Below are 25,808 nucleotides of genomic sequence, written 5' to 3'. Positions count from 1 at the left end.
TCCTTCTGTCTCTGCTTCCGGAGTTCTGGGATGAGAGGTGTGTTACCATCATACTCATCTTCTTTTAGGTTTTAGCTAAAAGGCATGATTTAGCAAATTATTGTTGAACTTACTTGAAAAATATTCCATTGAATACATCTTGAGATTTGAAAGACGTATAAGCTTCCCTTCTTTCTCTCAAAAGGTCATAGGTCTTTAGGAAAATTAGCATGAGCAAACAACTAGCTTTAAGGCCAAAACATGATACTTATAGTCTTATAGATGTAAGAGTTACAGCTTTGCAGGGAAAGATATCCTGGCAGTTGGGAGCTAAGGAATACCACAAAGTCCACTGCTTATTGGGAAGAACACAGGAGGGTAGCTACCTCTGCTTGGAAGAGAAGCAGCAGGGATCTGAGTGGGACGCAGGCTTTATATAAGGTTTCTTGGGCAATTCACGTTTCCTTTAAGATTACCTATCTATAGATTTTTAACTACCAACATCAGGGTTACAAATTTTAAGTTAAACAGACTTTTAATCATACCCAGTATACTTTCAAATCTTGAGGTACAGAAAGTTTACATAGTAGTCCTACAACAACAGAGATAAGAAAGAGTACCTTAACAAAAGTTTTACAAAGTTAAACCAAAACTAAGAGTGTGACCTAAGTAGCAGTAGTCCCCTTTGGTAATAGTCTGTCCCTGTGTTTTGTTTTGCTCCACTTTCTCTGTCACATAGTCGGGTGGCTTGCCTGATACAGGATAAAGATTTTGCAGGAAACTTTTAAAGAAGCATGCTTGGGTCTAGAGGAGAGGCGTGGGTTAATAGGTAAAATGCCCACTGTATAAACATGAGGGCCTGAGCTCACATCTTTAGCACCCATATAGAAAATGCTGGATGTGGTACTTTATATGTTTAACCCCAGCACTAAGGGCCAGAGGTGGGCCAAAGATGGGGATCCTGGCTCTGACCATCCATTTTATCCAGTAGTTGAGCATCATGTTTATTGAGGTTTATCTCAAAAAATAAGTTGGAGAAAGTGGAACATACTGGATTTTGACCTCTGGACACATGGACTCACATGCATGTTTACTTACATATATGCATGGAGGAAAATGTGAAACTTTACCCTCCCTACCAAAATCCCTAACAACCAAGTGATGGGAGACTAAAAACTTGGTTATTACCAAGTTTTTAGCTTTTAAAAAAGAAAATCTGGTATTGTCCTTTCCTATAGTTAAATATTAAGAATATTGCTCCCATGTAAAGGTTTGCAGATTTGTAATTATGTGTCTGTGTGTGGGTATATGCACAGTGCAGGTGCTGTGGAGACCAGAAAAGGGTGTTGGATCCTCTGGAGCTGGAGTTACAGGCTATTAGGAGCTGCTTTACATGGGTGTGATTTACATGGGTGGGGGTGTGAACTCAGTTTTTCTGGAAGAGTAGTATGTGCTCTTAACCACTGAGCTTTCTTTCCAGCTTTAATTCTTTATATAAATTCCTCATTTTCTGTAGTTTACATGTATTATTTTCTACAATATATTTTTATACCTTTGATGAAACTAAAAATGTGTTTTGTTTTACCAAGTTGCAAGCCTTTGCATATTACAGCAGATTTCTATGGCTACTATTTCTTACTGTGAGTCATACCAGAATTTGGCTATTCCCTTACTTTTAACTATTTTTTCACTCAGATGTTCTAATAAATGTCTTTATAGATACTACTATATACTAGATTGTAGTTTTGAAAACAAAAACCTTAAAGCCCTTTCAGTAGTATAGACTGGACCTTTAGAAGGACTTGATATCTGTCTTCTCCCCTCCTTTCCTTCCCTTCACTTTCATTCCTCTCCCTCTTTTCCTCCTCCCCTCCCCATCTCTTATTCTTGACTTTGTTTTTCAAGGACAGCATGTGTTTAAGTTGGTTTTGTTTAATAAATACTACTTTTAGAACTGTGCAATAGAATATTATGAGTGGAAAAACATTGGTAGATACTCATATTATCTTTTCTCCTTCAGCTGGCTACATTGAAAGACCTCAGCTAATTCGTGCAAAAGTGCCCATTGTGAAGTTCAGGGATAAAGTCAGGTAAGTGATTGCTAACTCCTCTTTTTCAGGTGCTTTAGATTAACTTTGCATAGTCATCTAGTGTGGAGAGCCAAGAAATCGGCTTATAGCACAGTAAAGGGTTTAGAAGTAATTTTCTTCCCCCTCCCCCTCTCTTTTTCCTCTTTTCTTTCTTCCTTCCTTCCTTCCTTCCTTCCTTCCTTCCTTCCTTCCTTCCTTCCTTTCTTTTTTTGAGACAGTCTCATGAATCAGGCTGGCTGTGAATTTGTTACTTAGCTGGAGACAGCTCAGAACTTTGGATTTTGATTCTTTTGCTTATAGTTCTTGAATACTCGGATTGTACTTGTATGCCACTATACCCATTGTCTTTTAAATTATTTTTTAAAAATAATCTAGTCAGTCTTCACTCTTAACTGAATATAGCTACTGTGCTTGAATTTTGAGTATTTGGGACTATTCAATATAAAGAGTATTGGTCTTGTAGTCCAGCATGATGGCTCACACTTACAAGTCTATTTATCTGAGTTAGAGCCCAGCTTAGTCTATGCCAGCGGTCTTTAACCTTCCTAGTGCTGCTGCAACCTTTAGTATAGTTCCTCTTGATGCGGCATGCCCCAATGATAATTTTTTGTTGTTGCTACTTCATAATTGCAGTTTGCTACTGTGATGAATCATGTAAATATCTTATATGCAGATGGTCTTAGGTGATCACAAAGAGTTGTGACTTATAGGTGGAGAACTGCTGGTCTGTACAATGAGATCCAGGCCAATCAGGGTTATATAGTGAAGTCCATGTTTTAAATGGAAACGATTTCATGTCTTTGGGACAATTAATTTTTAACCCAAAGCATATCTTCTTTGATAACATTCAGTGTGCATTTATATCCAAAGAGTTTGTTCTAACAAATTTTATTTCGCATAGTGAAAAATAGAGAGTACAGGGAATAATATACACAGAAGCTGTAAACACATTTACTCAATTTCAAAATTTTAGTTTTTTTCTTTATCTTCTCCTAGCCTGGGTTCTGATTTCTTAAGAATATTATATTAGAATCTCTTACAAATATTTATTGATAAGAATGTAAATGGTACAATCTAGTGTCATAATCATGGCCCTTGGAGCTGGAGACTGAATGGATGAGTTCAAGTACAGTGTGGGTTACTACTTACTGAGTGTCTGTCTTAAAACAAGTGAACATGCAATCAGAAGTAAGAAAAGTTAAGTGTAGATTGATATTTGGTTTTTTGTAAACATAGGATTGTGATAAAGCAGGTTTATTTTTCTGGCTGTTTATAGTGGTAATACTAAAATTATATGACTTGAGCTTTCTTATAGATTTTACATGTAAGACTGTTTTCTTTCTAAAGTGTTTTCTCTTTGTATTGTTCAAGATGTGGCAAAAATTGGGGCTAGTTTAATATCTGTGTTCCCAAGTAAGATTGAGTAAGGTGACATTCTGCCTTCTTGTTTAGCTTTCTCATACTGCAGACATATATGCCCTATGTCATAGTCTAGTTAGTACTTTTTCACTATTTACCGTGGTCTTAAACTTAGTTTTCTAGTTTTCTTAGTTCATGAGAAATCTGTGGTATGTATGTCCTGTGGAGGAAACATGATAAGTGGATATTCAATTCATAATTTTGGAAAATTATTTTCCTGCTAGTGCTGGAAAATGTTTGCATTGGGCGTTAGGTATGCAGGCAAGTAAGTAATCTACTGCTGACATGTTTCTTTAGCCCCTTTTCAAAAGATTAAATTTTACAGGTCTCTACTTACATGGTTTTGTTGAGCTATGTAAAGGATATATAAATTGGCTTTGGTGTTCCTGGAAAGTTTCTACACCCTGATAAGCCTCTCCACCGATGCAGCAATCCAAATCAGACCAAATCAAACTGAATTAGAAAAAGCCAATGGATACAACTCTCCCAGATAGCCTTCCAGCCCCCTGGAGAGGATATGGGAAAGGGGAGCAGTTTAAATACCCTCGGTCTTGAGCTTCTTTGGGGGAGGGCCCATCCTTTGGTGGGCTTCCTGAGATATAGCAGTGTTTGGAGGGAGATGGGGGAGAGGGGCTTGGGTGAAACCTCAGCCATAACATCCCAGACTCTGAGTATATGGGTGCTATCGACTGGGGTGAAGCTTTCAACTTAACATCCCAGATTCTTTTGGGTAGAGAGATGGGGGAGGGGGCTTGGGTGGAACCTCCACCATAACATCCCAGACTCTTTGGGTATTTGGATGCCAGGGGCTAGCTTCCTCCTGCTTACAAGGGATGATATTGGGGCGGGGGAGAGTCAGGAGTCAGTGGGTTCAAGATCAGCGGAAGGTGTGGGTGGAGAAGCATCTGGTTAGCTGCCTTACTGGAAACCTCAGGCACCTATTCCTTGAGGTGGACAAGACAGGTTGCTAGGAGAACAAAAATAGATTTTATGATTGGCCCTATGAATGGGACTATCCGTGGGAAGGGTGATAACTGCCAGAATGAAGGGAATAGAGAAGTATCCTGGTAGTACAGAAGAGGCAAGGGTGAATGAGTGAGGCAGGAGAGTAGACAGTGTCCTTCATTGGGACATCTTGGAACACCAGAGGGTGGAGGGTCTCAGCTGCTGGACAGACCAAGTATCCTGAAGAGGTGCCCACTTGAACCTGGAGAGGTGGTACCAATGGTAAAGTCCCAGGAGCTGGTGCAAGTGCTGATCTTATCTGGTGGATCCTCTGTGGATCGCCTTGGCCCAGGCAGAAGGAGTGAACCTGCAAGATATGCTCGAAAATGGGTGGGGTAAAAATGGGCTCTGGAGACTGTTTTTATCAGACCAGATTTCTTGATATAGAAGCAGAACTTCTCTCAGAAAATTGTAGGCATCTATAAGATAGCTGGAACAAACTTACATCTTGGTGTCCTAGCAAAAGGCTATGGCTTTAGGTTAAAAGGCATGAACATTTTTAGAAAACCAGAGGAAATTCCAAACTCTGAACCTCTGAAGGTACATCTGAAACCTGTCTTCTTTAATGACTCATTTTAAAAACACAGTCCATGTTTCATCAGTGGATGGATTAGAATCAATTTAGTTAATAGAAAGAATGAATTTTTGTTCTTGTGCTAAAGTGTGTCTTCCTTTGTTCTTTTAAATAGTTGTGTGGAATTTGACTTAAATGTCAACAATACCGTTGGAATTAGAAACACATTCCTTCTCAGAACTTATGCCTACCGTAAGTTTTTGTTCCTCTCTAAATAAACACCAACTTCTGTTTTTCTTGTATTCTCTATGGCATTTCAACTATGTTTACAGTAAGCAGCAATACCAATTACTTTTGTATGGTATATTAGTTTTTTGAATAATGTTACTATAGTAAAATCATGCTACTATGAATCAGATATTTTTAAGTGCATGATGGTTTAAAGGTAGCAAGGTAAGCTTATGAATTACACATTGAGAGTGAGTTCTGCCTTTAGTGTAGAGGGAAGCAGTGCTTCTTACTGGCATAGAATTAGGAAAATATACATTTTCAAAGAAACTGTGTTACCATTTTTAAGTGTTGCTTTTACTTGCAGTTGAAAATCGAGTTCGTCCATTAGTGCTGGTGATTAAAAAATGGGCAAGTCACCATGAGATAAATGATGCCAGTCGTGGTACTCTGAGCAGTTACAGTCTTGTACTGATGGTTTTGCACTACTTACAAAGTGAGTATTTGAGTTTTTTCACTTTTTAAAACTGAAATTCAGATAAACCTCATTGCAGTGTCTTTTTTGCTCATCTCCAGTTTGCATTGTTTTAAAAAGTTCTCTTTTTAAGGCCTATACAACTTTTTGTCCTGTTTTGTTGCCTTGGACTAGTATTTCAGAAATTTTATTCTCTGTAAAACATTGTGAAGTTTAATGTGTTTTTTATCCTTTGATAGATTTCTTATATGTATTTCTATATTTAAAGAACTTTCACCATTGTTGATCCACTGTCTTGCAACAGATGAGTCCTTAGACTATTTTTTATTTGAGTCATGTGTTATAGCTCTGAGGGGAAAGGTGTCCTTAAAGTGTTACCAGCACTGAAAAGAAAGGTATCCTGCTAGTCAGGAACTAAGGAATACCACAAAGTCACACTGCATAGCAAACCTCACACAAGAGATGTATTGAGAAAAACACAGGAGGGTGGCTGCCTCTGCTGGGGGAGCAGAAAACTGGACATTATATAGGGCTTCTTCGGGATAGTTTTCTAGGGTGGCCTGGGATTGGTGGGATCTTGTGGCTTGCTTTCCGGGAGAGCTCAGGGGTTGATGGGACTTTATGATCTGATCTTAGGCTTTTACTCTGTAGGGCAGAGCTTGGGGCCTGGTGGTTAGTGGACCTCAGGGTGGGGCTTTGATGGCTTATAAGAAAGACATTAAATGATATTCTTGTTGGGCAAGAAGTTTTTAATCAATTCCCTTTGGCATCTTCTCAGTTAGGTTTTCTGCTTGCTAGGCTGTTCTGTCAGATTGGCCTCTAGGACCTGATCTGTTTCCCTATTCTTGTTAGTTCATTTGGATAGTTTGGCTGGCTACTCTCTCTTCCTGTGCTACTCTCTCTTCATGTGTATTCCTTTTAGAACTACACAATCTGAGAAGGCAACTTTCTCTGAAAGAGGAGAACCATTCTTGGCTCAAGGGTATACAAAAAGCTCTGGTCCCCTGATGAACCTTCAACACAGTTCTCAAATTCCAGATTGGTCTCCATATTTTAATTCAATTAATTTAAACAATTAGCATTGCCTGTGAGGTCACTCTGATAAAGCCATACATTCTGTGCTTAGTGGCAAATTATATAAGTGACCACTTACAGTTTTTGCCCTTTCATAATGTAACTGTACAAACTTACAGTAGTGAAGGTTCCCTAGAAATGTAGTTCAGACTGAGGAGCTCGCTATAGAATCTTTACTTTTGTATTTAATGTTTTGTATACACAGTGCAATAGATAATATACTCTGTGTATTTTACTCATATGTTAAGAGAAGTTAAAGAGAAAAAGTGAAGATTTATAATTATCCCAATTATATTACTGAGTAGCACACTTAATTATAAACAACTTTGTAAACTACGTGGGATGGTACATTCCTATAATTCTAGCACTTTGGTGGCTTAGGAAAGAAGATTGTAAGTCTGGGCTTTATAGCCAGATCTTGTCTCAAAAATAAAAACAAATATTGCACCATAAGCATTGTTAATAACTGTTACAGCTGGTAGGTTACTGACAAAAATGTTACCTTTTACCACCATACTGTGAATTGCCTGTGTGAGGAGAGTCACTAGCAGATCATTATCAGTATCATGTGGTCTTAACCAACTATTCCAGTGTAGTGATTTAGAAAAAGTTTTATTGTGGTGCTTGGTGCTTTCTACATTTAGATTCTGAAAGAGATAACAGTATATATTTTGACTTGAATTTTTTTCCCCCAGAGACTTAGCCTAAGACAATGATCAACAGATTTACATATAAAAATGTTATTTTGTTATTATTTATTGGAATAATAAAAGAAGGAATCAACCTTTCACGAATGAACTGGTTAGATTAAGTATGGTATATCATAATACAAAATCTATAGTCACCACCATTGTGTTTTAAAGATTGACTTTTAAAGACAAGATTGACATATTATCTTATACATAATATCAATAACTTTGTTTAAAGAACAGCTATGTTTGTATAAATGTATATTCATATGTGCACAAATACTAGCAAGGTATGTGTCAAAATTTTGCCATTTTTAGAAAATTAGAACTTCTATCTAGTATTTACTGTTTATTAGGTGTTTTCTATATTAAGCACTATAGTCATCTTCATTTGAACATAGAATTCAAAACATTTTTTTGAGTTATAGAAAGACTTAAAATGTTTAAGGACATCATTTTCTAGATGAGTCATCAGAAAGGCTTGATATTGTCCTCTCTTGTTAAAGCATCTTAAGCTAATCACAAATTGTGTTTATTGCTGATCTCTCTTGGTTATATATTGATTTGATGATTGGTTTGCCCGTTTAAAAGTATTTGGAATATGATGTATGTACGTTTAATTTATTCTGTATATCATTGTCAGTTATCATTTTGCCAATTTTCCAGTTATCATCTCTTATATAAATTTTTGGGACTGCTGTTGTCTTTTGCATCACAATTCATCTTTATTAAAAACTCAAAGGATTTCTTACATATACTATAAAGAATAATATAGAAATCATATAATATCATCCAGAGTTGAAATCATTTTAATTTTGGCAGTAATTCAAAATTATATTTACTGTGTCACTTGCATGCATGAGTATGTCTGATACATGCCCTGTCCCCTGTCCTTACTGATCACATTAAAATTTTAATTGGTTGAGTGATTTACTAAAAAAGTACCATAAGCAGAGGTGCTTTAAAGTGATTTGTAAAACAAATTGAAAATTCATCAAGAATTAATATTATACTAGAGTAATGAAATTATTTTAAGATTTGATTTCTTAAGTGGTTTGTGTTTAATGACACTGTTATTAGCTGTTTGTAGGTAAAATTATATGACCAACTTAAGCTAATCCACTACTCCCCCTTCCCCCCAACCCAGATAAGTAATATTTTCTTTGTTACCTCCTATTTGGTAGGGGAAATGGCCTGCAAGAGACTGAAGGCTTATTTGAGTGGTTCACCCTTGGCAGAGAGGATTAGTTTTTGTGATATTGATGACGTTATTTCTTCTCTTTGACCTTCATATTCTTACCTATAATATAAATTGTTGGATAAATGATTATTATTTTAACTTTCTAAATGTTCTAATACATAAAATAGCTGTTCTGAATATTAAAAGATTAAAAAGAACATAGCATTTCTTATTATGTTAGTAGTCAGTAATAGATAGACTACATATGTTTCAATAAACTGATCAAAGCTTAAGAAGAAAAAATACTGAGAATAGGTTCTAAAGACAGTCTAAGAGTATGAGTTACTGAGGTAAAAATCATCAGTTGGGTAGAAATAATGTCTGATCAGCTAACATGTTCCTGGGGCAGAACTTTCCAACATCCATTTTTAAAATTGTTCTGCATTTTCAAAAACAAATCACATACTTCCAACATAGAGTGACACAGAATATATGTATTACTATTCCAAAAGGGAGGAATGGGGATATAGTGAGGAAATACTGGATCAAAGCAAGGACAAACTGGACTGAAACCCAGCAGGGCAAACTCCAAACCCTGTAACTATGTATCTGATGTCAAAGGGATTACATGCTTCCTCCTTTATTCACTGCCTGACACATACATCTCTCTCTTGGGCTGGTTATATTCCTTATGTGCAGTTCTTCTTCGCAGTGTCTCTTGATTCTGGTTTCTCCAGCATCTTAGGGTCTCCAGTGCACTCCTGTCTTCATGTTGTGAGTGGCCTCTCCATGCAGGGACTCCCCTAGGACAAGCTTAGGCTTAGCGGCTCAATTTAACTGCTTTTACTCATGCATCCTTCCTGATTCTAAATCCAGGACCATGTAGACAACACTGCCAAGTTTGACTGCCTGCTTGGGGTGGAGCCAGGTTCTGTTGAATCACTTTTGCTATTTTCCTTTGTTGTTAGTTTTTAGGAGCAGAACATCCCTTAGGTCTTTTCTTTTTATAAGTTGTAAGTTTGGCCAGCTATGGTCTTGCCCTGAAGGCGCCATTCCATATCAAGCCTCTCTTTGATCCTTTTATCTCTTTCAGCATAGCCTTAGCTCCAACACTAACTTTCCTGGTGTTCATTTTCCCCTTCAACTGTGTATTTTGTATTTCTTTTTGCTCCAAATGTTCTTTTTCATTGTGAACTGTGTAAGAGTGATAAGTGATAACCATATCAGAGTCAATATTAGACTATTTTGAAATCTCTGCCAAAGAAATTAGTCTGTTATTTTACTGCTTAGCCTCAAAAAAATTCATAGGACAAGAAACAGCAGCCACATTCTTTGCCAAAAGACAAGAATGGTCTCTAGCCTAGTTGCTAATACTGTTCAGCTCTGAAACCTCCTGGGCCTTAGCTCTCAGTAACACTGTCTTCTAAGATCTTGCTAGGATGCTTCATTAAAATAAATCTACTTAGAGCATTAAACACTTTCCTGAATCTAAGTCCCAAATCCATGTTCCTCCCCCAAAACCCATATGCTCAGGTCTGTGGCATCAATAGTTCACTCTCTGGTACCAACTTCTGTCTTACTTTTCTATTGCAATGACAAAAGACCATAACCAAGGTAATTTATAGAAGAAAGCAATTAATTGAACTTCTGGTTTCAGTGGGTTATGGTCCATGATTGTGGAGCAGAATCTTGGCAGCAGGAACACATACACACAAAAGCCCACCTACCCCTATGACATACCCCTCCAACAAGAGCATACTTTCCAGTCTTTCCCAAGCAGTTCCAACGAGTGGGGGCAGATTCAAACATAGAAGTCTTTAGAAACCATTCTCACTCAAACCACCATATCTTTGCTTTTAAATTTCTAATTTTTAAACTTCCTTTGTCTTAAATGACTCTGAGTCCAGTGGTTGATAGTTTTCTCCCTTGTCATTCCAAATAGTGGTTCTAGAATGTAATTAAAAAAAAAAAAAAAACAAACTGTGAATTTATTATCTTCGTCTTTTTTTATAGTAATTTTAATTTGTGAAGTATTTAATGGAAGGAATTTTAAGTAAACTACTTCTAAATTACAATGAAATTTATTAGAAAGCAATAAAAGTGTAAAAATACAGACATTTAGAATTGAGTTTACTTGGAAGGTCTTGTAGAATGATAAATGTCTGAATGTCTATGGGGAAAGTGTATGTGACTAAACATGAATATGTCATTACATGTAAGGGTGAGTTTGTAAGTAGTAAATTAAATATTTCTCTATAGTCCCATTCATACTCTGCACACGTTCATATTGCAAAATTTTATTTGACTGCAGTTTTCAAGTTGGTAATGAGCTATACAAAAGGGAATTTAAATGTATTCATCCTATTCTATACTACAATTTAGAAATAATGAGCTGTAGGCCATATAAGTTAGCCATAATGCTTAATTATGTGTTTGTAGTACAGAAATCATTTAAATTTTTTCCCTATGTAGCAATGTATTAGGTATTCTTTGTTACTGAGCTTCAATTATATATAAATACTATTCTTAAGTACAAACTTTATCATATACTGTTGTATTTGGTCACTAATATGAAAGATATCTTGGAATTAAAGCACTGTATTTTATCGTATTCCATATAATTTAGAGTTATATTGTGAATAACAGGTATCTTGTCTTTTACATTATATTTATAATGATGTGAGATTATTGTTTACACATTAATTGAGATTTTAAAAACCATGGAATTGTGAATTTCCTAAAGATGTGATATGTCGGTAGAGTGTTTTCCTAGCATGCATAAAGCCACAGGTTTTATTCATTCCCAGCACTACAGAACAGGGATGTGTTGGTGCACTTCTGTGATTGTAGCACTTGGGAGATGGAGATATGAAGACTCAAAATTCAGGGTTATCTTCAGCTAAATAGTGAGTTTGAGACCAGCCTGGTTTGTGCGAGGCCTTCCCTAAAAGGAAGAAAAGAAATTTAATTTTAAATGAGAGCAACAGGATGATTCCCTTATGATATGTTTTGTTTATATTTCTAGGATGGCTGTGCAAATCTCCTGGTTTAGATTTCTATTTTTTTACTGAGGTGTTCTTTAAACTATGTTTGAAGTTGAAGGTGACTTTAGTTTTGATTTTTTTAAATAGCTCAATTTTTTATCATAATTTTAGTATTACTTATTAATAGAAATTAAATGGACAGTAATGATGACAGTGTTCTAATGATACAGGAACCCTGAATTGATGATATAGGAACACTGAACTCACTCTTAAAATTAGATGTTTGGTAGTTCATATTAATGTCCATTCAAAATCTGTATAAGGATTCTGTCTTGCCTATTTTATTTGTGTTTGATGTTTAATTGAATGACTTATGTACTGTTACTGGTAGACTCCTACTCTAAAACCTTGTAGGAAACATTGATTTACGTAGGAAGATATATAGTTCACTAACAAAACCTTAGATTGTCAATTTAAATGAATTAAAAATGTTAGGAACTGTATTTCATGAAGTATGCGAAAATTTGAATTTAGTGTCAGCCCTTGTGGTCTCATACCTGGGGGTGTAGCTGACAAATTTGCATTGTAATATGAACCATGTGAATCACAGAAGCTTTAAACTTTTTCTTTTTATAGCCCTACCTGAACCCATCCTTCCATCCCTCCAAAAAATTTACCCAGTAAGTGTTTCTTATAAATTTATTATAATGCATATTATGTCAATTTTACATAGAATTATTATATGTAGTATTATTGTGAATATAAAAGTTATAAAGCTAATACATAACATTTTCTCTATAGACTGAAACATTGGCCTCTAGAACATTTAAATATTTTGCTCACTTTTTCAGAGAGCTCTGGTATTTTTTGGATATTGGTATATAATCTGGTTAGTTATGTTGATGTTTGAATGTTTCTTGCATATATATGCATGATTATCACTAATATGGATCCCATATACTCAGTTGGTCAACACCCATTTGACCGTACTACAGTTTTCTTCATACTATTTTTTACAGCATTTTTGTTAAGTTAATTCATCAGAAAAATTTTGTATTAGTGTATTTGTACTTTGAAAAGAGGAAAAAATTAAGTTGAGCAATTGGGTAATCCCGCCATATTTTACATCATTTTGTTAAGCAGTACACCAAAAGGTAACAGTAGTACATTGTTGTGTTTGTGTAATACTAAGGTTTCTGATGAAATTAAAAACAACAACAACAAAAAATGAAGTCCTGCCGCCTAGCAGAAATTTAGTATGTACTATTTGGTTGAGAGAAACCCAGATGAAGTAATGTCCACAGTCTTAATTTATATGCATTTTGGTGCTTTTCCATTGTTCTCATATTCTTCCTCCACAATTTTTCTTTACTCTGTTGTCGACATTGTTCATGATTTTTTTTAAAATAATAGTTAAGCAGCTTCTTTAGAATATTTGGCCAACTTCCTGAAACTGTATATAAAATATACAAAACTATAAACAAAATATAATGTTGGCCTGTTTCATACATGTTAGTTTTATGCATTCATAGACTGCACGTGTGTGTGTTTTGTGTGTGTGTGTGTGAGTGTAAGTGTGATCCATGCATAAGAGATGTTTTTTTTTTTTTAAAGCTCAATGGGCATTTACAAAGGAGAATAGACTGTATAGCTTGAAAATACTATACTGTTATACACAAATTCTAATAAGTATGCTTGACATAGAGCATCAGTTTAATTGAATCGATGGTAAGTGAGGTAAACTGATCCTTCTTGTATTTTAGTATTAGTTGTTAGGACGCACACACATGATGTGCTGCCAAATACAGGTTTCACATGTAGTATAGTGGGATCTCCCAGTATCCTGTGGGCCATCTGCTAGAACAAACTATGATGAGAACCTTTGACCATTTTTTGTTTGTTTTTTGTTTTTAAACAAATTTCTACTATTGTGAAGAATTATTGTCATGGCCTTTTAATATAGTTAGGAATCAACCATGATGCTCCTAAATATAAAAACATCAAGTGTAGAATGAAAAGTAGCTTATTTATCTTTTTGTCATTCTTTTTTAAATAGTAGCAATAGTTTCTCTTTATTTTAATATACTTTAAGGAATATACAAATCTGAGCATTCCCACCATTCTGGGGAACAGGAGGAAGCTCCAGTTACATCAATTTAATGTGTTGTGATGGCTAAGAACACCAGTCAGCACCAGACTTGGACAGTTAGCTACAACACAAGCATCTTTCAAAATGAAATGTCATAATAGCAAGACAGGTAAACCAGCTTAACAAGTAACACTGCTTGGGAAGTGACTTGTCACTTAATTGTCACAAACATTTATTATTGAGTGTTTTCTCCTTCCACAAATATTTTATACTTTAGCTCATACTGAATGGTCTAAAATAATGTTTGTGTGTTTGTTTCAGCTTTATTTATTTATTTTTTCAAGGCCCAGTTTTGATGTAAAATAATTTCCATGTTTCAGCATACAAAGAATCTAGTACTTAAATCTAAAAGACTCTTAGTTGGTTATGATGGTACACATCTGTGACCATAAGCCGGAAGGATTATGAGTTTGAGATTAGCCTAAGCTATATCAAAAGATCCTGTTTCAAAAAATAAAAACTTTTTTGTTGTATATTGAAAGTACATCTGTGGAAATCTCACTTGCAATCCTGTGCTATGTAAAGGCCTTTGTACTAATAACGAGACATCAGTTTAGTGCACGTGGAAAAGGCAGTAAACACCCTGACTTTTTTGTTTAGTTTTGTTTTGTTTTTGAGAAAGGGTTTTTCTGTAGCCTTGGAGCCTGTCCTGTAACTCACTCTGTATACCAGAGTGTACTCACAGAGATCCGCCTGCCTCTGCCTCCCAACTGCTGGGATTAAAGGTGTGTGTCACCAATGCCTGGTTTAAACACCTGTTTTTTGCTTCTGTGTTTTTTCTAATTGTTTTAGTTTATCATAATAAAGTCATGATTTCTCATCACATTCATGACTGTGATGGGTATATAAGCTTAATACTAACTTAATTCCACAGCCTTAAATGATACTAAAGTGTATTTGATAGGGAAGGAACACATAGGTAATCCAGTGGTGGTAGACAGAGGCAAGAGGAAGCAAGTACGGCCAGACTGAAACAAAAGACAGAAATAACACACACACACACACACACACACACACACAAAACCTAATTGTAAAATTCCCTAGATTAGGAATGGCCAAATTTGTGTTCAGGTGTGGTTAGGTTGCCATCTTAACTATTTAAATTGCATTGTTATATTTGCTGTGAGATTCATATTTATTATTCAAGAACTTACTACCCCCTCTTACATAGGGTTTTTTTTTTCAATATGAAATCTATATACTGTTCAGCAGAACACTTTTTCAATGCTCTTCCAGATAGAACAAGCAAATCACCTTATTTCTTACTAATAATAACAACCATCACTTGCTGAGTGTGCAAAATTTATTTAATCCTAAAAAGACAGACTTGTATGATAGATGCCTACATCAGTGATGGAAAGGGCCTTGATAATTGATCAAGCCATGGTTCAGAAGCTGGCATTTCCTCCAATATTGTGTTTTCTAGAAGATTACAGCAGCAATCACTAATGTAACTAGTTGTGTGTTGCATTTTATTGTGTTACTATGTAGCTTCTATTCCTATGCAAACTTTTAAAAAGAAAAATATGGCAGATTCTTAACTTACAAATGTTTTAAAAGTTTACATTGATAAAAATTGTTATTTTGCAATGGAAAAAAATTTCCCCTATTTCTCAAGAATTACCCCTCTTTTTTTGTTTTGTTTTTGCCTTAGTATATTGGTGTTTAATAAGGATCAGGAGAAACAAATAGGCCGAATAGATGTTTATTCAGGGAGAAATAACTCACAACATAGATGAACACCAGCAGGTTCCTGGTCCCAAGGGTGCCTCCAGAAGTGCTCCTGTCCCCCTGCTGCAAGCAAGAGCGCTCTCCAACCCCCCTCCTCAGCCTTAGTTCCCCCAGGTCATGTCCAGTCCTGCCTCCACCCCCCCCCATGGGCGTGGTCTATGCCGCAGGTACGGACAAGGTGAATATCTCACTACATTAGTACCTCTTATGTAGTCCAGGTTGACTTTGACTTTGCTCTGTGGCATGTGCCACCAAGGGCAGTCTTTCTACTTGGGTTCTAAGGATTGAATTTGTGTCCTCAAGCTAGTGCCTCAGTTCCTGAGGTAAAGTAATTTTGAAAATTGATATATTTCAGTTCACTCGTGATACTGAATGTGACAGAAAAAGGGTGAGAGACTAAACATCATTACCTCCAAAAGCTGTATTATAAGAGGGTTAATACTTTAACTTAAGAAAAAGCTTCCCAAATGAGAAAGTCTGTGACAAAGTTCAGATGATGGAGCGTGGCTCTAGGTGTTTTTGCTGTTATTGGTAGGCAGTTACAAAAGCACTGTTAGATATTTCTCATGGTTTGCATTCATACTTATTTTAAGCTTGCACTGATGAAAGACAAAGGAGAGATAATATTTAACCAAAAAGTTAACATGTATTTATCATTTGAAACATACTCCTGAGAATTAGAAAATCATCACATGTTGTATTTGAAGCTCAAAATAAGGATATCCTAAATTAAATTCAGAAAAGATTAGCAGCAGTAAATGTTCTTCTGGAAAATCTACTCACAGGAACTGTGTAGTTGGATGAATTGCTTTCCCATTGGTTGTAGTGTGTAATTTTGAGGCAGCTTTTCCCTTTGATTTTGTAGTACTCTTGTGCTAACATATTAACCTAAGTTCTTCACCTACTTAACAATTTACAGTAATATATATTTTTTTCTAAGCCAGACTACCCTAAACTGAAGTTTTCCACAGATAAATTTAATTCCTATTTGCTTGTAGCTTCTTGTAGGTGTGTTGTGTCATCCTTTTACATTTCACTTTCTCTTTTAGTTTTTTTCTGTCAGCATTACATATATAAAGTCATACCAAAAGGAACAATAGAAAGTAAGATTAGCCGTATTGTTGTTTCAGGTCATTCAGTATTTTAATAGAGTAGGTCTCTTTAGTTTAATCTTCAAGTTGCTGATCTTTTCCTTTAGATTACTGAAAAAAAATTAAAAATAATGACAAGTGAAACACTATAAACTAAAGAAATGTGTGCTCTGTTTTGAATCACCTGTTTATAGTGCTATGTAGTAGGAGTCGAAATCAGTACAGAGCTTTCAGAGCAGCGGTTGTTCATCAGGGGCTTGCTTTCTTTATAGTTGACAAAAGTACTTGTACCTACTACCTTTATTACATTTGTTTTTCAGTCCTAAATAAGACTGCCCTCAGTCCATCTTTTTACTTGTAAAATGAAAGACAGCAGGGCTGAGGCGATTCATTTGCTTTCTTCTCCTTGAATCTCTGTTGTAAAATGGAGCTGCTTTTCTATCTACCCACATTTCCCATCTTCAGCTAGACAATTAAGAGTTGATTGAGTTTAGTGATGCAAGCACCTTCCTAGTATGCACAAGGCCCTGATTTGTATCCTAACACCACATTTAAAAAAAAAAAAAAAAGTGGGCGTGGTAGTGCACACCTCTAGTCTCACCCCTTAGGACATAAAGGTAGGAAGATCGGAAATTCAAGATCATCCTTAGCTACATACTGAGTTTGAGGCTAGCCTGGGTTGGGGTGTCTTTATGGCTATGTATTACTTGAAAATCACTTTATTCAGATCCAGAACTTGCTGCTAGTAGAAGAAAGGTCAGATATGAAGATGAACACTATCTTAAACTTTAATACAGAAAGTGTCCATTCATATTCTTTATAATAGCTTATTTAGACCTAGATCACACGCAGCTAATAAGTCCTTCATAAATAATTATGCCGAATGTTTGTTGTTCGTATGTATTCTATCTTTATTTCCCTTCCATCATCTTTTCAAGTTCAGGTCACCTAAAACATCTGTCTTTCTATTTTCCCTTAAAATACAACAGCAAAATCAGCTTTGAAAGTCTTGGGGGGAAAAAAAAAACACAAAAAAACAAAAAAAAAAAAAAAATCAACTATACTATTTGCATATTGAAGCTTTTGTTGCTTTTGAGAGGAATGTTAAGTAGCAGTTGGAAAAAGTTGTTGCCTTGTGCTTGATAACGCCTTCATACATAAAGTATGACTTCCCTGTAGAAATACAGGGAGGTGTATTTATGAATATGTGCCTTTAGGGAGAATCATGGTATGTATAAATAAAGTTTGAATCATGCTTGAATTATTTTGTTACCACAGTAATACACTCAAGCCAAGAATTAGAACCTCTGAGGTTTTTGGGGTTTTTTTTTGGGGGGGGGGGCGTGTTTCTAGACAGGGTTTCTCTGTGATTTTGGAGCCTGTCCTGGAACTAGCTCTTATAGACCAGGCTAGTCTCGTACTCACAGACATCCGCCTGCCTCCTGAGTGCTTGGATTAAAGGCATGCGCCACTACCACACAGCTACCTCTTTGCTTTTTTAATATATTTTCTACCTTACTCCAGGTACTACTCGAGAGACCTTTAGTGAAACAAAGTCTTCAATTGCCTGCACAAAAAAAGCTTCTGACTTCAAAGAACCTAGATAAAGATTGTTGTGTTCTTACTGTGTGTTTTAAATGGCCTTGTGTCTTCCCTTTTCTCTGAACAGGAATCTTTCAGTACTTCTGTACAGCTGCACCTTGTACACCATGCTCCATGTAACGTCCCTCCTTACCTCTCAAAGAATGAGTCAAGTCTTGGGGACCTCTTACTGGGCTTCCTTAAATATTATGCTACAGAATTTGAGTGAGTAAAACTTGAAATTTTGTCTTTTTATACGTAAGTGACTGCTCTAGATTTAGCGGAGCTGCCTTTTTAAATTTCAGTGCTAGTAGGTTTATGAGATAGAGCACCTAACAGTTAATCAATGGCATTTAATTTCATTTTATTATTAGCAACTCAGATTTCAGTTTCTATAATTTGATAATTAAATATTCACTTTTATAAACCGTGTTTTTAAGATTGAGTGAGGTTTTAAGAAATAAATATGTATATGTGGTGTGGGTTTTGTACTTGTGTGGGTGTAGTGCTCATGGAGTCCAGAAGAGGGAAGTGGATCCCCTGGAGTTCATTGCCTTTGTGGGCTGCCTGGCATGGGTGCTGAGTACTGAACTTGGGTCCTGTTCAAGAACAGTACATGCTCTTAACCTCTGAGCCATTTCTCTAGCCCAGATAATGCTTGGGCTTTGTTTTATTTCATTTGTGATTCTGTTTTATGTTGAGAACTCTCTCTAGTAGGGCCCAGGTGGGTCTTGTGTTTTAGTTCTTTATAAGAGATAATGTAGTTGGAACTTCTGTTTTCTAGGAATTTTAAATTTATAGTTAAAAAAATACAACCAAGGCATACTAGGAATTTTTTTTAAATGATTAATATTTGAATAAATAGTTTTATCAGGATGAAATACAAATAAGAAAATACACCTTTTTTTCCTTGATTTGAAGGCAATATATAACATGAAACATTGTACAGCCAGACAGCAGAACGTGTTTGGGGAGTTGTAAGTCCAGGTAGAGTAAGTCTGTTGGTTTGAAGTCCTTTGATGAATGTGGAGTAGGAGGGAGAGTCCTTAGCTTTGGTGTTCATGCTGAAGGGTTTGGAGAGGGGTGAGAGCATTAATAACGCTGTTAGTAGATGGGCAAGGACTTGTGAGTAGAGGGTGTCTGTAACCTCATTCAGCTTCCTTAATCGCTGTAGGAGCTTGTGCTGTGCCTTTCATTTTGCCAGTGAGTCACAGAAGGGTTCAGTAAGAGAGATGAAGCAATATGCCCAAAGAATTTATAGCTAGTAAGGATAATAATTTCAGATAATTTGACTACAAAATTCATATTAACTAATTATTGCAGCAGCATTGGGACTGCCTTTTTTGATATCATGTAGGCAACTCTAAAGAACTCTGACTTATATTTAAAACATAGGACATGAAAGAAGAAGTACGATTCAAGTCTAAGAAGAGTTTCTGTGCATCTCTCATTTGTAGTAATGACCTCAGCACCTCGCCCAGTGCTAAACAGTGATATGCTAGTTACAGTTGATGCAGAGGGTGAGATTGTGAGTTTTAAATGTGGATCAGAGAACTTTGAAGTAACTTAAAAGTTACTAAAGGAAGTTAAAGAAAGGAGTCAGAAAAGTGCTAGAGGAAAACTGAGTAAAGAACAAAGTTAAAATAATCCAGATTAGCCAGGTGTGGTGGCATATGCCTTTAGTCCCCTGCCCTTGTGAGACAGCGGTTTCTAAGTTCAAGGCCAGCCTAGTCTATGGGACAAGTTCCAGGACTACACAGAGAAACCCTCTCTCAAAAGAAAAAACAAATAAACAACAAAAAAACAAAACAGCAACAACAACAACAAAAAAAAAAACAGATTAAAAATTGTCAGGCAACAATGATGAGAAAAGGGTAAAACTGAAATATGAGTTACTTTTCTCTTTTTCCACCTTGCGGGTCCCAGGGATAAAACTCGGGTCCTCAGGCTTGGTGGCAGGTATCTTACATGATGAGCTATCTCCCTAGCCCTCAAACCCACACTCTTTATTGACAGTATGCATGTTGTTATATAAGTTAGACATTTGGTAATGTTAAAGGAGAAGAGTCACATAAGAAAAAAGGATTTCTTCTGTGTGTCGGTGCTTTGTTGAATTGACACAAGATGGTAGATGGAAATGGTTTTGTGCTAGTTTAACATTAATAGGAAATAGTTTGCTGGGTCAAATGATACTAGCTGGGATGCTAATGTTTGGAAAGAGATTTGAAAACTTCCTTATATAGTACTTTTGCCAAGTACATTATTTTATACAAGATAATTCCACATAGCTGACTGTAGGGAGTTCATCCAAGAATATGATCAAAGTAATGAATTAGGTACCATTTAAAAAGATTTCTGGCAACTGCTAAAATGTTTGTAAGGATTTCTTCTGAATTTTATTCAATTAAAAGCATCCTCATTACTTGAAAGCCAAATTAACTGTCTCTTAAGGGATGTTTGGGTATATACAGTACATTTTGCAGTAGTTTTATGACCATTTAAAAATTACTCTTTATTATTGTTTTGCCAGGTCTTGCTCTTTGAAGCAAGAATTGTCTAAGTCTACATATTAAGGATCATTCTCTAGAATATAGGTACACTCTCTTAAAACAAAAAACCAATAAAGATGAATTAGTAAAAGTTACTACAGGTTGTAGTACCTCAGGCTAGTATGCCAAAAAGGATGCGGCAGGAGGATCACAAGTTTGAGAACAGCCTGGGCTACAGCTTTTAGCATCAGGCGTAGTGGGATATGCATGCATTCCCAGTGCACATAAGATGGAGGCAGGAGGATCAGAATTTCAAGGATCATAGCAAGTTAACTACATAGCTGGGCTGAGCTTTTTAGTCACAAAACAAAACAAAACAGATCCTGAATGGCAAAAATTAAAGTGATGCAAATGTTAATATTGTAATCATGTTTGGTTCAGTATGTACTCATATAATTTTTCTCATTACATTTTTACTTTTAAAGAAAAATCTTGAAAACATTTATAGTAATGGAGCAAAGTCTTCCTTTTATGTTTGGAACTCACAGAACTGCAGTACTTGAAGCATTTTATTGTAAGCAACAATGAGTGTCACAATGTCTCCACTGACAACCCATTTACATGATGTATATATTTTGGTGTGTAGATACATGCATATGTTTAAAGAATGAAAACTCCGTTGATGTATTTTCACACTAGTTGTCTTTTCCAATCCTCCTCCCTTGCCTGGGTTCAAACCCAAGGCCTTGTTCATGCCAGGCCTGACAAATATCCTTGGTCCTTAATCTTTGGAGACAGGGTCTTTCTATCCCAGGCTGGCTTTGAATTTGCAATGTGCCTGCCTCTGCTTTCTGAGTGCTGGGGTTACAGATGCATGCCATCGTCCTATCCTCTGCACAGCTCTTAATCAAAGCAAGATTAGAAAATTATACTTGGAGGATACTTTCCAATGATTGAACTTCACAGACAGCAAATTATTTTTTACCTATTTAAAATTGAAAAGCAATTCTATTTCCAGAAGCCTTTCATATAGGACCCATGATTATGTTCTTAGCGATTTTCTGATACGTAGTTTCTAGGCTTGGTGATATGATAGAGAAAGCCAAATATTGTTGACAAAAAGATTTTACCTTATCCTCAACTTTATTTTTTTCTTGTATACCAGCTGAGTGGTCATGTACTTTGGAGTGTTTCGGGGGGGGGGGGAGAGGGGTGCTTTTATTTATAGTAACTCAGAAATACAAATGAATGTTTATAATCTTTTTTTAAAATGTAAAAAGTAGTAGATACTGTAGAACAGATAAGGTTTACACTCAAATATGTAGACAAAATTGTTTCACTCAGAATATTTGCCTATTGGATGCTGGATATGTATAACTCAGCTGGTAAACTGCTTGCCTAGTGTGCACAAAGCTCTAGGTTCTGTTCCCAGCACTGCAGAAATTGACTTTGGGAAGTGAAGGCCAGAGAATCAGAAAGAAGGTCGAGGTCTCTCGGGTACATAGCAAATTCAGGTAGCCTGGGCTACATGAAATCTTGTCTTAGTACTGTTAACTACTGCTGCTGCTTATATAATAAAACAGAAAACATTAATTTTGTTTTCTTCCTTGCTTCTGCTAGCTACTTTCAAAGATTTATCCCAAATCCTATAAGATGTACCTGAAGAAAATTATGCAGTGTTATCAGAAAAAGAAAATGCCACAAGATTACCTCACAACCAATGAAAAATTCTTATTGAGGTATTAGCAGTAGACAGTGTTTATGTGTTTTACTTACTTGAACTTTAAAGAAATTTTTTGTACTATTTTCTTTGTTAGTAAATGTGTATTCATATCTAGTGTATACTGAGGAACTAGCTGAACAGCTGAAGAAGTATCTCAGTGTCCTGGAACTTAGCCTCTACCTGGGAGAGGTATGCAGAATCACATGTAATAAACATAGATAAACAAGGGATGCGGAGACTTGGTGCTGAGGGGTGGAGCCGAGGGTTAGTGCTCTGTCAGGCAGTCAGGGCAGCTTTCCAACTGCTAAATTCAAAGAGAAATTAGGAAAGCAGCCGTTCTTTTTTGTTTTCTTCCTTTAGCTGGAACACTCAGATGATTTCAGTTCGTGAAGCCAAAGCCATCCCAAGACCTGATGACATTGAATGGAGAAATAAATACATCTGTGTTGAAGGTAGGTTTCCCCTGATGATTATCTGCCATCTAATTACTATCATTATACTCACTAATTCCAACTTTTTATTTCTGCTAAAATAATATTTATGTTCTGAGGTGATTTATATGGTTATCTTTACAATTTTAATTTGGAAAAGCATTTACAGTTCCTTAGTTGTGAGAAATACTAAATGTGAATTTGAGCATTTTAGTTGGTAAGATTTGAGCAATTCATGCCTTCGTACTATAGTTGTTTGAAACTATACAATTTATGATACATATTAATGAAGTTGATTTAGCTTTAAAAATAGTCTGAAAACTGTTTTCTAAAATAAGTGTACATGTAGTTAACATGTAGTAATATTCTTGAGACGTGTTCTTTGACTTGGTGGGACAGAATTCCAGAGTCTCACCTTACATGCTGGCCCCTGAGTTGGGTCTCCAGTACTGTGTGTGCCTCTGACAAACAAAAGTAAAGTTGCTTTCTTTTTGTAAATGTTGAAGTGAAAAAGAATTTACAAAGCCAACATTGGTAGTAAATATTATATTAAGAATATTTTAACCTGTTTCTTCCAACATTTTAAAAGGAGACATGACTGAATTCAAGTCTTCTTTGGTGTTTCATTTACTAGTATTGCACAATGAGCATGTATTATTTTAGTTACTTGTGTTCTTAAAATTAAACATTTTAATAAAGTGTTATATGATGTGGTCCAATACAATGTGTCATAGAGCCTTATTCTACTAAAACCCAAAAAGCACAACAAAAAAGCTCCACTATACTCTGACAGTGCAGTAAAGCCTTTTTAAACAGCCTTTCTAAGCAATACAAAATAGAATAAATAAAAAGAAGCTTTGAGATGGTTCAGAAGATAAGGGTACTTGCTGCCAAGCCTGCCAACCTGAGGTCTGTCCCCAAGACCCACATGGAAGAAGTTGTCTTCTGACTGCATGTATTCCTTACCTGCATCCAAATTTACATATATCAAACTGCTAAAATATGTAAAATAAGACGTTTTTAGAAGTATGAGCCTGCTTAGATTATATGAATAAAGTGAACCTCTCCGTTGTATTTCTTATCCATCCCTCCCTTCCTCCTTCCCTCTCGATCCCTCCCTCTCTTTCTCACTTTCTTTGGGTTTTCCAGGTTTTTACTTTTAGCTACTTTTCAGCAGCTTCATTAATTGGGGTGGGGGCCTTTCATGCTCCCTTTCAGCTTTAAGGCATGTATATATAAGCCTCTTGCTTTTAGGGGGGCAAAAAAAAAACCACCCCAACTTGATCTGTATGTACCATCCACGCTTCCTTGTCTCTGTGTGGCCTTTTGTGCTGTGTCCTGTAGGGTGAAAGGCACACAGGGTTGGGGTATAGACAGAGTGCAGGATATAGTGGGCACACATAAGAACTTTGTTTCCTCCTGTCTTCTCTGCTTAGAATCATGTTTCTCTTTTCGTTGTCCGATTCCTCATGGCTATTGTTCTCACTGGATCTCCTTCTAAACATCCATTCACACCATAACATGCAGCACAGCTTTCCATTCTCTTCAGTACTGAACATCTACCTTGGCAGTTCTCAACCTGTGGGTCGCCACCCCTTTCTTTTATCCAAAGATTCTCACAGGGTTGCCTAAGGCCATTGAAGAAACATATTTATAGTTCATAATAGTAGCAAAGTTATAATTATAAAGTTGCAACAAAAATAATTTTTTATTTATTTTTCTTTTACATTTTGACCCCGGTTCCCCCTCCCTCCCTCTCATGACTCCCAAACCCCCTCCTATCCCATCCTCTCCCCCCGCCACACACACACACACTCCACAGGGAGGGTGATGCCTTCCAGGAGGGATCAACAAAATCTGTCGAGTTATTTGGAGTAGGGACTAGGCCCGCCCTCCTGCCTCTAGGTTAAGAACAAAAATAATTTTATTGTTGGAGGGTCATCACAGCATGAGGAACTGCATTAAAGGGTTGCAGAATTAGGAAGGTTGAAGACCACTGCTCTACTCAGAGGTTTCTGACCTTTTCCTTCCAGGACAAAATCAGCTTTTAAATTAGAATTAAGTTCAAGCTTACCCTTCTGTAATATCTGGCATTGTGCCATTCTCTTAAATATAGTGCTTCATTCTTTATGTAACTTTTGATTCCCCTAAGGATAGGTCCTTGGCCATCTGTAAATCTTTAGCAATCCTATCTACTCAGTTATACCTCCGATCATTTCTATCATTCCTCTGATTTGATTCCACCTACCTTTTGTGTTAGGCTAAGCCATATGAACTCGCTGTTTTTGTAAGTCAGAGGCTGTGGACATACGGACAATTTCATATAATTGGACCTAATCTATAAGTGTTCTTAGACTGGGAACATAGCTTGTGATAGAACACTTACCTAGCATATATGAGGCCCTAGGTTTGATCCCCAATGCTGGGGAAAAAATAAAACTCCATTGTACTAATTTTTTTTCCCTGTGCATTTCATGACGCAGAACCTTTTGATGGAACTAATACCGCCAGAGCTGTGCATGAAAAGCAGAAGTTTGATATGATCAAGGATCAATTTTTAAAGGTAATCAGTATATCATGTTGGCTCTAAAGATATATTTATGTGTTAGTGTCTACAGTATTTATTTATTCACCAGTAATTTTGCTAGGTGAGGTACCTATCAGCAGTGAATGACACTGAAAATGCATTGATAGAACTAGGAGGGAAGGGTCAGAAAACTGAAGATGCTTTGGAGACAATGTTTTCATTATTGGAACAGACAGACTTCCATGTAATTAAAATGCAAATAGAGTGCTCCAAGCTCTCTTCAAACTAGTCCTTGCCTCACAACAAGCACAGTGGAACGTTGTTTTTCTTATGTATTGCTCACTTGTTCTTGGTAGTGGGTGAGCTTCCTCTAGGATTATTTAACAGTAAAACCAACACTTTTAGTTACTTGATGTCTTCATAAGATTGTGATATGAATTTTTAGCGTA

General features: G+C 36.2%; 1 protein-coding gene across 5 annotated transcripts in view; it reads left to right on the top strand.

Annotated features, from left to right (window-relative positions):
* Positions 1-25,808, top strand: part of Tent2 (terminal nucleotidyltransferase 2) — a 46,757-nt gene that overhangs the window by 18,725 nt on the left and 2,224 nt on the right. For 4 of the 5 annotated variants that reach the window (XM_051182974.1, XM_051182973.1, XM_051182972.1 and 1 more), the window contains 7 exons: positions 2,000-2,069; positions 5,183-5,259; positions 5,603-5,731; positions 12,274-12,317; positions 18,278-18,414; positions 22,762-22,853; positions 25,316-25,395. In XM_051182974.1, the coding sequence (XP_051038931.1) occupies positions 2,000-2,069; positions 5,183-5,259; positions 5,603-5,731; positions 12,274-12,317; positions 18,278-18,414; positions 22,762-22,853; positions 25,316-25,395 (629 nt within the window). Of the gene's footprint in view, positions 1-1,999; positions 2,070-5,182; positions 5,260-5,602; positions 5,732-12,273; positions 12,318-18,277; positions 18,415-22,298; positions 22,418-22,761; positions 22,854-25,315; positions 25,396-25,808 lie in introns of those variants that run through there. The other variant, XR_007834422.1, reaches the window with a different exon arrangement.

The sequence above is a fragment of the Phodopus roborovskii genome, unplaced genomic scaffold (assembly GCF_943737965.1).
Source record: "Phodopus roborovskii unplaced genomic scaffold, PHOROB, whole genome shotgun sequence".
In the NCBI taxonomy this organism is placed as follows: domain Eukaryota; kingdom Metazoa; phylum Chordata; class Mammalia; order Rodentia; family Cricetidae; genus Phodopus; species Phodopus roborovskii.
This window is presented reverse-complemented; position numbering and strand designations above follow the sequence as displayed.